Here is a 13,806-nt window from a genome sequence, read left to right on the forward strand (position 1 = left end):
AATAATAATAATTATTACTCAGAGGACTTAAAAATAATATCACTATCCCCATTTTATAGACAGGGAAACAGAAGCAGAGAGACAACAGGTCAGTAGCAGAGTTGGGAACAGAGCCCTGGTCTCCTGATTACCAATCTGGTGCCCTGACCATTGGACCATATTGCCTTTAAGTCTGAGTTCCTCCTATCTGTGTTGTGCTGCAGTTGTTTCACAGTACTTCCCATTCCATTTACAATATACAAGGTAGTTCTCGATTCTAAAGCAAAGGCTAATCCCAGTTTTCCATGATGAGAGGTGACCCCCTTCATCTTCATACCAAAAGCCTAAACTGTGTGGATAAGATTAAAAAATGACAAACAAGAGGATTATTAAAAATTTAACTCTATATCATATTTATTATCAATCCACAGGATAATTTGATTGCTACATGAGCTCATAAAAGCTATTTCACCTTTACAAAATTAAAAAAATGTGCCACAAGGATGTAATAACTGCTGATAACCCACCAAGAACTGAATCTTAAAATTATAAATTTGCTGTAGAAAAGATTAAAAAAACAATTATATTCACTTTAGAATTTTACTTTGAATAAAATATTCCCCTGTATAAAAAATAAAAAAGCTTGCTCTGGTTAGAATTAGAGTACTTTTTTTCTTCTTGAAATCTGGGAATTTGCATAATATCTCTGTAATATTTTTCTTCCTATTGTACCACGCGGCATTCAAGCATAGCAGATTAGAAACAAACACGAGAAAAGCAGTCTTACAATGTGTGAAATCCATATAGGAAGGTTTACCTTCCTTTTCTTTCCCCTACTTCTCAAGACTTGTTAGCAAGAATAGCCTTGGAAAAGAATAAAGATGGGAGGGGGCTTTGAATGTGCCATTAATTAGAGCAAGGTAATAAAAGGCCTTTTTGTAAGTGCTTTTTAATAAGGTGCAGAAGCAGACTGCAACGTTGCTAGTACTGCACTATGTACATATTCACAATAGATTTTTTTTATTTAAAAAAAAAATTCCAGCTAGTTCACATTTTCTCTTCCATTCTGAGGCTTTCAGTTCCATCACAGCTGTGACTGCAAGAAGTGCAGCAACACCACTTCCCCTGTGGTTGTTGGTCCTCTTATGAAGTACTGGAGCTTATATAAGTGGGCCAAAGTTCTGTTTTTCCTATGCAGTAGCCTTGGAAATCCATCTGATTTCAGGTATACATACTGATGGCTGGAGTCCTGAGTTAAAAAGCTCCAGTACTGGAGTCGGACACAGCAATGTTCTATATTGTCAAGGCTTTCCCTTAGATTTGTCTAATGTGCGTCAGAGTTGCACCTCTTCTAGAGAAACATAAAATACAAATACAAACCAAAACTAAAGAGACACAGTCAGAGGCTTAGCAGCTCTTGACTCTCGACTGGGTGATGTCTGATGTTTTCTTGATGACACTAGCCCGTGTCTCATGGTCTGGCCTGCTGCTGCTGGCAGAAGCTGAAGACACTACTTGTGGGAGAGGGACAGCTGGGAAGGGGGGCCAGGAGCTGTTGTAAGGCAGTGGGGAGCTTTCTTCTTTGATGGTGACCTGGAGGTCAGGCTTGTTGGAAGTCACAAAGGTAGCCATACTAGGAAGAATATGAGAAGTGTTCCTCATACCAAGATTGCTCAGATACTGTTTGCCTTCAATGTTTTTCTTTTGCCACTGAAGCCGACCCTGAAAAGAAAAAGACCGTCAGTGAATGTGATTTTGTAAACTACTCCTGCTAATATAACTGATAGAAGAGAGCAGCCTCTGTCTCTTTCAGTCATGCCCTAAATTGCATTATAGTGTTGTAGCCAAATAAAGGATCACATACTAAGGAATGGCCACTAAAACCTGTGCTTCTAGCCTTTTATGTGTGATCTTGTGATTTCTTCTCCCTCCAGAATCCCACTCTCTTAAGTCTAGATGTTCCTCTGCATAACTTACCCTGCTGATGGAAAACAAAGGCCATATTCTCAGTTATTCTGGAAAAATGGGCACGGGGACAAGGAACTCTGAGCATCAAAGTGCAAAATTTCCCCCATTTGGTCGATCAGGGGGTTCCCCCCTCCTTGGAATGGGCAAGAGTTTCAGCACCTGAATCCAGAGGAAGTGTGGTCACCCACAGAAGTCAAGTGCCTAAACATAGATATCTTTCCTTAGCCAGCACAGAACAGAATCCAGCAGCTGTCAAAGCTGCTAGCATTATTCTTTCATGGGCTATCCACTCTGATATCTATGTGGCCTATAGGCAATCATGCCACAGAGAGCATCTGCTCCATTCCCCAATGCATGCAGAACATCAGTGCACACCCAGGAAGGGAATTCTATGAGACCGGGGAGCAGGGTAATCTTACTATAGAACTAGTGCTAAGCCCCGCACTGGGAAGCTAGTAGAGGCATTTCTCATTCCCAGGTTGTTCAGACTATCCTAGGGGAGACTGCTGAGTTTTGTTCTCCTCTGCCTGCAGCAGCAGGATGGAAAATATGGCCCACAGGATCAGCAATGTTTTAGGGTCAGGCCCTACTAAAGCCAACCCTCCTTCTGGCAGCAAGTAGCAGCTCTGCCGTACTCCAGCACACTACCCTGCAAGGTGCTATTTTTACATCCTTAGAGAATTTTCACTTCTTTTTATGGTATTAAATGTCATTAGCTGGGTAAGTTCTTCCCCCAAGCTCCCCTCCCTCTTCAGGAGGATGAGAGATGAACAGCTTATTTAACGTTAAAGTATGTACACTGAGAGCAGAGTTAATGTTGCTGCTCATTTTTTACTTCATAACAGAATTCTCCCGCCAAAGGGATTCCAATTTTTTTTTTTTTTTTTTTTTTTTGTTATTAAACCGAGCAAGAAAAGGGCCTTGCAGGGAAGTCTTTCATGAATATGAAGCTGGAATCCTGAAGCCAAATTAGCCTTGTCTCTAATATACATATGTATTTTTATGTCCAATTACATGATCTACATATATAAAGCTGAGATTTACATGCACAAATAGATGTGCATGCATCTATTCAGCAGGTGCAAAATTAGAGGCTGGAAATGAAAAATTGTTCCATGGGTTCTGTCAGGTCACAAGCAATAGCTCCACACAACATCTGGTGGTTATATATTATTTCCTTTTATTTCTTTTCATTCAAAGCATGAGAACAGACTCGTCAGGAAAGCTCACATGCACCACATTTGCAAGAGTCTCTCCATCATTAAGATCGCCATTTCCTGCTATTGTGTGAGCCCAGACAACATACAAGAAAATCCAAACAAGGCTGTTCGTAACCAAGATAAAATACTAAGCTACCCAGAAAGCACTGAGCCATAACACACATGCATGCACAAAGCCCCTCTATTGCTTTATTCTGTATAAATAAATTTGTTTGTTTCCACAGTTGACATCTCTCCAAAGCACATATTTGATTTTCCTATACAAATTAGTTTACTTCTAATTTTGAGAGATCATGAAGTTGTTTTTTGTTTTGTTTTTTGTTTTTAAAACAGGCATCAACTTCATTCTACAAGCATCTGAGCATTCGTCTCCATACAAAATTAATACTGTCCGAGTAGAAATGTATTTTGATGGGGACAATGGGAAAGAACCTCCACAATATGTATCACTTTAGTACTTGAAGAATTTCTCCTGAGCACTATAAAACCAAGTGCTTACCTCTGCATTTTCTTCATCACTGGGAATGCTGTCTGTCGTTTCACTTTCTGTTGGACAAAATGGAAGTAAAAATGAAAGTGGGCATCATTCTACCTGAAGTATCAAAATCCATCTAAAAAGACAATATCCACTGCTAAGAAACAGGTCACTATAACCTCTTCTAGAGCTACCAAAGATTAAAAGAAACACATAAATAAATTAAATACACAGTACAAGAGCCTTCATTCCCTGTCATGCATGAATTGACTCCAGACTTGTAACATGAGGCCTATATAAAAAGCAGCTTGCTGAACCTGTGAGCACCTGAACAGAGAAAAACAAAAAGATTTAACATGATAAACAAACCTGTGCACTTAAAACAAGGAAATAGACTACACTAGGTGTAGGAAATGTTAAAGAGAAGCAGATTCATAAGGAGCTTAACCTTATGGGCAAAAGGAGAGACTTTATTTTTCCTTCGCCATCGTGTTTGCTACCTAGCATACCATTTTATGGTGTGGATAAAATGTTGCAGTCAAAGCCCTTTCCTTTGCTTTATCAAAGCAACACTATTCACAACCGCACCCAAAGAGAGATAAAAATGCTTTCATTTGATAATTTCTATCTAAACTTTCAGCCTCAAGGACTAGTCTTCTGTAACATGTTTTGTTACTGCTACTATAGAATTTGTTCTCATTTACTTTTATTTCATCCTTCTCTTGCCCTTAATATCCCACCCCGAGCCCCTCCATCACTGAATCTCCACACACATCCCTTTTGATCCCCACAACCACTGTACCTTCCTTGCCCCCACCTATGATCATCCTCTTGATCACTGCACCTCCACATACACACACCCACCATCAGCTCCTCCAAGCACTGCACCTCTATACACAAGCGTGCACACACCCTCTCCTCGCCCCCCCACCCACTGCACCTCCACACACACACACACACCTGCCATAATCCCACCAACCACTGCACCTTCACACACATATACCCCTCCCATACTTCCCCTGAGCACTGTACCCTATCATGCCTCTTATCTCCCCACACATACGCAGTGCCTCCACCTCCACACTTCTCATCACATCTGTATTCCTGTCTCCTAACCCAAATGCACACACTTAACCGAACGGAGGTGAGTGGGCCATAGACCCTCCTCTGTGTCACATACAGTGCTAAGCAAATAGATGGGATCATTGCATTCTGGAAATGTCACTTTATTGCAGCATAACCTATCCACATGTGGGAGTTATATAAAAACAGCTGAATAGTTATTCTGATAAAGATTAGGACTTTGCACAGCTTCACATGTGCTGACCTGGATAAACAGAGTTGCCGCAAGGTGTTTTTTCCAATTACGCCAAACTACAAGCAATCTGTATAGAAGACGAGGGGCACAATTTGAGAACTACATGGATAGAAGGAATTCACATGCAGACATGAAACAGATACTCCGATGTACAGAAATGTGTGGTAATAAAGAATTTTGTAATGCAAACAAGAAGGAATCAGTCCTCAATGTTTATATATTATCAAAATCTGAGCAAGAGATGGTTTCAGCACTGGCAAAGGCAGAAGGTAACTGGGATGCACAAAATTCTAAAGGAAAGAGAGGCTGCAAGACTATTTGAATTATTGTCAACAAGATGAGGTAAGCAAAGAATGAGGCTAGCAAGTGAGGGCAATAATAGGTGTTAACTTGAACAGCTTCAAAAAGGAGGTAGATGAGTTTTTGCAAGAAAACATTTTTGGGTACTTCAGACCACTTTTTAGTAGCAATGATAAAATAATTGTTATCATGGTAAGTCACTGCATAATGAGGTGGCCTTCTCACACCATGCAATATTGCACATGGGATGTGCCTGATGCATCCTTTGTGCATTACTCTGCCACACCATGCTATTGCAAGGTCCAAAACAAACCTGGGACTCTTGAATGGTTGTACCATTTGGATTTGCACAGTGCAAAGTGTGAAGTGAGATTATCCTATGAATTTCAGGACTGGTGGCAGTGCTTACATAAAACCTACAGGATTCCTATCCTGTGAATCATTTGTATGCTTAAAAAAAGTCCTGGACCAGATCCTTGTCTGCTGCCACCACATGCACTCATGAAATAGAAAGGTGGCATTCTTTACGTTACCTTTGTGCTTAGCCAAGCCTGAACTACCTGTGAACCAGGCTGATCCCCGAGCATGGAGTTAGAGCATCCTGAAGACACCCACAATGCCAGTACAACAGTGGAGAATCAGCAATGCATAGGGACACCACAACTGTGCCTCATTTTCCCCATGCATGCCCCGAATGCTGTGCTAGGGAGGGTAGCATAAAAGCCATTACACGAACACTGGAGGATATGCCTCACGTGCGGGATCCTCCCATGGTCAGCTATGCTGGCTATTGGGCTGCTTCATGACAACGGAGTGGTGCAAAGCAGATGCCGCACATCCCAAGATCTAGTTCCATATATTTTCTATGTACTCAAATTATTTATTCAGATTCTTTGGCTGAGGTTAAGAGAAGCATTTTTGTCATGTTCAGTTATACTGGGAGAGTTGTGCAAGAAGCATTTGACAGACAAATGTTTCTAAGGCTCGATCTTCCATTAGTAATACATTTTATGACATCCTCTTCCCAAAGCCCCTCTGAAGCTCTGACCATTACAGACTAACCACAGTGGCCATGATGATCATATATCAGCATGTGACAGACCAATGCTGGAGGTGATTCCAAGAGAACATGATGCTATTCACCCTGACATTAAGATAAAAATATTTTCTATAAAAATGTGTCTGGAACTAATTTGCCTAATGGTTGAAAGATAAAGCCACAGAGAGAGTAATGAGTCACACCCAGACCAATGTAATATTAATGACTGTTTAAAAGGACAAACATTTCTGTTTCTACTCGTGCCCTCCGAAAGCTTGTAAGCTCGTTGACAACAGTGCAAAAATGAAGGACATGTTGTGTCTCAGACTGTTGCCACCTTTCAAGTATGTTTAGATCAATAATTGTCCAGCTTTGCCATTCTGCAGACCTCTGCAACAGAGACAGCCTCCCCTCTGAAACTCCCAATTCCACACTTGCACAGTGACATTATCATCAGCTGAAGTGCACAGAGGCACCAGCTCCTTTGTGCTAGATACTGTGCAAACATATAGCAAAGAGACAGTCCCCACCCCAAAGAGTTTAGGCCCAGATCTTTAAAGTTATATTGGTGGCTAAATTCCATTGATTTCAATGGGAGTTAAGCACCCAAATACCTTTGCGGATGTGGGTCTCAGTGTCAAAGTATCTATAGTGCTCAGTTCTGTGGCCCATCTCCCAATTCACCACCCTCTCTATCTGTTCTGAGGCTCCACGAACTATAACTTTAGACCCACTGAGCAAGAGCACTAGTGGAATGTTGGCAATGTATCTCCATGCACACCCAAAGAGACTATGAAATACTTTATCTAATAGATTTCCTTAGTCTAGTATTTACTTTAGGCACCTAGGAAACTAAAGCTTTCAAATATGCCTTCAGATTGAACAACGAACTGTACATTTTTAAATGATTACTGATAACTACATTTTAATATTTTGGTTGATTAAAAATAAGTAATAATGAAATGTAGTTTAGACTATTCAGGGATAGGTTCTGCTAGCCCTTCTCATGTTAAATAGCACCTTTCTCCAGGAATTGTTCCATTGAAGCCACTTGTGGAACAAGCTTCTATTCACATGAGTAAGGCTAGCAGTATCTGGCTCTTTGTTCCCTGTAATCATCACATGGGACAATCAGTAAATGTGAATTACATGTAAACAGTAAATGGAAAAAATATACTATACATACAACTTTCTTGCTTTACAGTATGATAAATGTTAAAGAAAACTGGAGTGGGTAGTGGGAGATACAATATGAAAAAACAAGGCTGTGCAGGGAGAGAAGGGGAAGAGAAAACAGGCCATTATGCTTCCCAAGCCTCTTAAAATAGGATTCATCTGTAAACCAATGATAGGGACTAATCAAGGGAAATCGTGGAATGAAGAGCAAATGTGATAACTCTAAAATCAACATCAGTGCCATAAGGCAGTAATAGTAAAATAACACTGTCAACTTAAATTTGGGCCAGTGTTTACATATTATAAAAATAAGCTTTTATAAAATGTAGAAATGTTTTCATATTGAAAATATCCAATGAAAACAGTTGTTTTTAAACAAACCTTCTCAATCAGCATTTAAAGCCCCAAAACTCCAGCACTAAGAATCTGAAAGCAATACTAAAATGTCAACAAAGTGAAACTAACTTCATTGATTTTCAGTTGAAGCTGAGAAAAATACCAAAAAAAACCCCACAAAAATCACCAGTATAAATAGTGGCAGAAATACTGGATTTTTAACTCTTTCAACTTTTATAATCAAAGGTGTTATAGAGAAATAAATTTGTTTGCAGCATTAGGAGACAAGGTGGGTGAGGTAATATCTTTTATTGGATGAACTTCTGTTGGTGAGAGAGAAGTTTTCAATTTACACAGAGCTCTTCCTTAGGTCTGGGAAAGGAACTCAGAGTCACAGCTAAATACAAGCTCAAACAGATAGTTTAGCATCAGTAGTTAGCACTTATTCTAAGGGACCATTCAAGGTGAAGTGGCCCATCATTTTAAGTCAGGGGTAGGCAACCTATGGCACATGTGCCAAAGGCGGCATGCAAGCTGATTTTCAGTGGCACTCACACTGCCCGGGTCCTGGCCACCGGTCCAATTTTGCATTTTAATTTAATTTAATTTTAAATGAAGCTTCTTAAACGTTTTAAAAACCTTATTTACTTTACATACAACAATAGTTTAGTTATATATTATAGACTTACAGAAAAAGACCTTCTAAAAAGGTTAAACTGTATTATTGGCACACAAAACCTTAAATTAGAGTGATTAAATGAAGACTCAGCACACCACTTCTGAAAGGTTGCCGACCTCTGTTTTAAATTGACACTGTCTCTCTAATAAAAGATGTGCATCCCTAACTGATTTTGCACCTACAAAGGTTTACTTCATTGGCACTTATGTTTCCCTCCTAAAATAGATGTTGCTTTCTGGCTTCCCAGTGTGAAATTAGGGAAGACACTGGGAAGTATTAGAACTCAGGTCCAAAAAAATGACCAGCGAAGTATAAGTGTTTCAGAATCTCTGTCAACTACCCTATGGTACAAAGCAGGGGTCCCCGCCATGGCGCCCGCCGGGGCATCTAAGTGCGCCCGCGTACTGGCCGGCATACGAGCATCTGCCAAAATACCGCCGACAAGCAACGTCATCCAGAGGCGGCGGCATTTCGGCGGCGACACCTCTGGATGCTGCTTGTTGGCGGCGATGCCTACTGACGTTGCCGCTTGTCAGCGGCATTTCGGCGGATGCTCGTCCGCCGCCACGGTCCTCCGTGGCTCGTCGTCTGGCACCCGCCAGTCGAAAAAGTTTGGGGACCACTGGTACAAAGCAAAGAAACCATCCACCACCTCCCCAACTGTGGTGTCTGCCTAATTGCTTAGGCCTATGTAACATTCCAACGCTACCCTGTTAGCTCTCCTGAATCTTGTGAAAGTTCTTTTGAGGAATGACTTACCTGCATAGGAGGAGACTGGGGAGATCTGCAGAGGGTACAGCTGACTCATGCTGAGGGGCTGCTCATCACACTCTGTTGTCACCTCTACTACTTGGCAAACATCAGGAGGATTGGCAACTATCACCTGCTCCTCAGTACTGCCATCAAGATGGGGCTGTCCTACAACTCCATATGAAAAGGAAGAGATCGGTTATTGCAAGACTCCCTGATTTGTCAGACACATTGAACTATTGCATTAGTACTGGGGTGGGCAAACTTTGGCCCATGGGCTGGAACCGGCCCGTGAGCTGTTTTAAGCCGGCCCGCGAGCTCCCCCTGGGGAGCGGGGTCTGGGGTTTGCCCCACTCCAGTGCTCCAGCCGGGGAGCAAGGTCAGGGTCCGCTCCATGCAGCTCCTGGAAGCCGCAGCATGGCCCCGCTCCAACATTCCAACCAGGGAGCAGGGTTGAGGACCACTCCATGTGAGTCCCAGAAGCCGCAGCATAGCCACGCTCTGGCACTCCAGCCAGGGCACAGGGTCGGAGGCCGCACCACACAGCTCCCAGCAGCTGCGGCATAGTCCTGCACCCCGTCCCATCCCCCCCCCCCCCCCCCGGCTCGTACATGCTCCAATGGCCCCCTCCGGTGCTCCAATGGGAGCTGCAGGGGTGGTGTCTGCAGATGGGGCAGCGTGCAGAGCGGCCAGGCCGCACCTCCGCATAGGAGATGGAGAAGGGACATGCCACTGCTTCTGGGAGCCGCCTGAGGTAAGCGCTGCTTGGAGCCTGCACCCCCTGAGCCTCTCCCCATGCCCCAACCCCCTGCCCTGATCCCCCTCCCACCCTCCAAAAGCCTAGATCCCAGCCCAGAGCACCCTCCTGCACCCCAAACCCCTCATCCCCAGCCCCACCCCAGAGCCCGCACCCCTAGTCGGAGCCTGCACCCCTTTCTGCACCCTACTCCCCCATCCCAGCCCAGAGACCCCTCCCACACCATGAACTCCTCATTTCTGGCCCCACCCCAGAGCCCGCACCCCCAGGCAGAGCCCTCACCCCACCCTGCACCCCAACCCCAATTTTGGAGCATTCATGGCCCACCATACAATTTCTATTCCCAGATGTGGCCCTCGGGCCAAAAAGTTTGCCCACTCCTGCGTTAATAGCTAAATTGTGGTGTTCTCACTCCATGCCTGACTGTTTCTAGCAAGGCTTCTAAGGACGTTTTGGTTGCTGTTTTCAGTCTCTAACACCTTCAAAACTGCCTCCTTCCTTTCCAGTTGTCACCACTGGAAATGCTTAAGCAGATCAGTAAGTATGGCCCCCAGCCAGAGGTAGCCCACAGTTCCACAATGCAGCCTGTAGCTATGCTAATCTTTAAAACAGAAATGAGGCCTTACCAGAGTATACAGAGCTCCATCTTTATCAGAACATTACTTGCTAGAATCAGTGATTACTGTAGGCTACACTTCTGTATTAATGGTGATGGGTAACTGCAATACATCCCTCTTAATGTAAGTCAGATGCAGCGCTTGGCAAGTTGCCAATGCTTTGTGGACTTTGGATGCCCTGATACACATCAGGTACTGTAAGGCACAGTGGTTCAAAACTCATTTACAGACAGTGGCCCAAATTAATCCCTGGGTAATTCTACTGACTTCAGTGGTTTTAAACAGGGAATGAATCTGGCCGAGTTTCTCCTAGAGACAGGCATGAAGCAGGGACTTCTTGCCATCCCCTGCAATACCAGCTACCATATGTAAAAAGCAATGTTGAGCTGTAGCCTCTAAGCACCAGGGTCTGTGACTGAAATGTATTTCATGATCTCTGCACCGCAATTTGGTTAAATATTAACAAAGGAGTTTCCCACTTCGGCAGGTAAATGCTACTCCACACTTTGGTTAGAAAAAGTTCAATTTTTTTTCTCTACAAAGTTGAGGCAGCCTGTAATATTCTGCAAGTTCTTCATCCAAGGATCCCAAAACATTTTACAGACATTAGGTAAGCGACACAACACAGCTGTGAGACAACTTAATATTTTTATACCTGTTTTACAGATGAGTAAACTAAGGCACCCAGAGGTTAACTGACAGTGAAACAAAAGTAAAAGCCAGGAAGAAAACCCTGAACTTCCAGTCATGTGTTCAACCCACAGACAGACAAATACTTCCTCTTTGTACAACTTCTTTATCTCAACAATATAATCATAAAACAATTACACTAATAAAATGCATTCTCTGTCTAGTAAATGGAGGGGGCATTATATTATAGAGAGCATATCCGCAGTATGTGGTCTGCTCCCCGCTACACTAGGTTTTTAAAATTAACAGGGATTCCAGCACTGATGTGAAATACATTTGCTAAGCAGAAGTTGTACACAAATATAAATCTAAAATAACCAGCAGGTGATAAAAAGCTCAGGGTTAGACCTAGTCTCGTGAGTGTTCCTCAGAATTCACAATAATCAAAGTCAAAAGAGAAAATTATGTTCTACTTTCATTTGAATATAGCGGGTCAAAACTCCTTACTCATGCAAAAATCTCATGGATTTCAATGGGAGTTTTGTGGGCATGTGCGCTGCAGGATTTGGTTCAGAGTGATCTGTGAGTAGTGATATACTGTTAGACTGAAGGATTATAAAATGATGGATTGTTTTGTCTATTTTAAGGAATACGAATTGCCATACTGGATCTGAACAACAGTTCATGTAGTCTGAATTTTGTCTCTGACAATGGCCAATATCGGATGCTTCAAAACAAGCTAAAAAGTAACCATAACACATGTAGTAACAGGAGGGATGCAGGGGAGACATTTTTTCTAGCCCCAAACTGGTGCCAAGATTATACACTGATGTATGACAGACTTAGTAATTCTTCTCAGAGATGACATAACTGCAGATGCTATTCTTATTAACAAAAGTGTAAAACAAGAAAAAGGAAAGAAGCATTTTTTCCCAGTTAAAATAATTGCATATAATTTTGTTCTGTAAAATGACAAGTAGCTAATCTGGAAACCTCCCCAAATCAGTATTTTATGAAGCAATTCCAGCAAACATAACTTTAAACAGACATTGACTAGGCTCTTTAGAAGGAGCCTGATTTAGAATTCCTACCACTTTGCTCCAGATACTTATTTCCACTGTAAACAACATTCCTCCTGGTTCTGCAGCAAGCTCTCAATAAGAGCAGAGAGGGGGAAAAAACATCCCATGTTCATTATCAGTGTGAAAGCGCTGTATTGTGCAATGCTGTCTTATTAAGAACACTCTGCCTTGATGGCCTTATCTTTCTCTTCAGTAACTGGAGAATTCTTACCCAACCCCGAGAGAGAAATTCAACGCTCATCAGCAAAAATACTGGTAGCTTGGACAAAATGCCATGGGCTTAGCTTCAGCTGCACCATCGCCCTCTTTCCCTTCCCCTCCCCAGCACACACAGGATGAATCTATTCTGCCTCTCTCTCTCTCTTTTTTTTTTTTGCTGTTTGTGTTGAAAAACTCCTTGAAGTAGTAAATAAGGATTTCCCTGTCTGCTGCCTATCCGAACTACACAGCCTAGATAATTAAACTAGAAAGCACACTCACACAAACAGGATGCTCTCAATTGTAGACCAAATCCCAAATGCTTTATTCGTGAAATAAAAATTACTCACATGAGTGAAGGGAGCATGATTTGGCCCTAGGTATTCCTGCTATGAATGATGTATACCTGACAACAATGGCAAATATAAAGCCCTACAACATTTGGATTCGCTTCTGTTTGCCGGAGTAAAAAACGGTAATTCACCTTTGTAACTGTTGTTCTTCGAGATGTGTTGCTCATATCCATTCCAGTTAGGCACACGTACACCTAATTGGAATCGATATGAGCAAGCACTCGAAGAAGAACTTTCCTTATTTTTATTATGGCACATAGACCAGACTGATAAATATTAGTGTCATCTACTAGTCTTTTCCTATGAACTACTGAGAACCTCTTATCAATGCAGTGTGCATTTAACTTCCAGTAAAGTTAAATGGAAGTTGAAAGCACTCAGTACCTCCCAGAATTGAGCTCTATAAACCTAGTCCAAATCCATAGTTCCATTGAAGTCAGTCTTTCTTTTGACTTAATTGGAATCAGGCTCAATATGCCCCAAAAGGGTTTAAACTGTCCATTGTTTGACTTACAGTTTTCTAAATAAAGCAAAAATGTATAAAGTTTCTTCCCACTGGCTCCACATCAACCTTTGGGTATTTTAGATTTCAATTTTGCACTTGGGTCTGATTTACTTGGGAAAAATGTTTCACTACAGTGCTGGAATTCCTCCAAGGCTAATTTTAAGACCCTCTGTAATAGAAGGAGTAGAAATCTAAACATGCTCATAAAAACACAGTGCAATTAAACATACTGCTCCCTGGAGAGCAGAAGCACCCTAAATTTTCCATCCAGAAAAGTCTCTCTGTGAAAAAGCCTACAACTTAGCCTGCAAAATAAACGTGACAAAAAACAAGTCATTGCAACTAAAACCTATCATCTTTGCAAAGAGAACGTTAACGTATTTTCAAACATTTCACTTTGTACAGAAAAAAAGACGTTCTAGGC

At 42.1% G+C, this 13,806-nt stretch overlaps 1 protein-coding gene across 5 annotated transcripts in view; it reads right to left on the minus strand.

The window, feature by feature from the left end:
* Positions 1 to 368: 368 nt before the first annotated feature.
* Positions 369 to 13,806, minus strand: part of IRF2 (interferon regulatory factor 2) — a 64,906-nt gene continuing 51,468 nt past the window's right edge. For 4 of the 5 annotated variants that reach the window (XM_034770928.1, XM_034770930.1, XM_034770929.1 and 1 more), the window contains exons 7-9: positions 9,250 to 9,414; positions 3,667 to 3,713; positions 369 to 1,701 (exon numbers count right to left, since the gene is read on the minus strand). In XM_034770928.1, coding sequence (XP_034626819.1) covers positions 1,387 to 1,701; positions 3,667 to 3,713; positions 9,250 to 9,414 — 527 coding nt within the window. In that variant the 3' untranslated portion in view covers positions 369 to 1,386. The remainder of the gene's footprint in view (positions 1,702 to 3,666; positions 3,714 to 9,249; positions 9,415 to 13,806) is intronic. The other variant, XM_034770927.1, reaches the window with a different exon arrangement.

Source organism: Trachemys scripta, chromosome 5 (genome assembly GCF_013100865.1).
Source record: "Trachemys scripta elegans isolate TJP31775 chromosome 5, CAS_Tse_1.0, whole genome shotgun sequence".
Classification (NCBI taxonomy): domain Eukaryota; kingdom Metazoa; phylum Chordata; order Testudines; family Emydidae; genus Trachemys; species Trachemys scripta.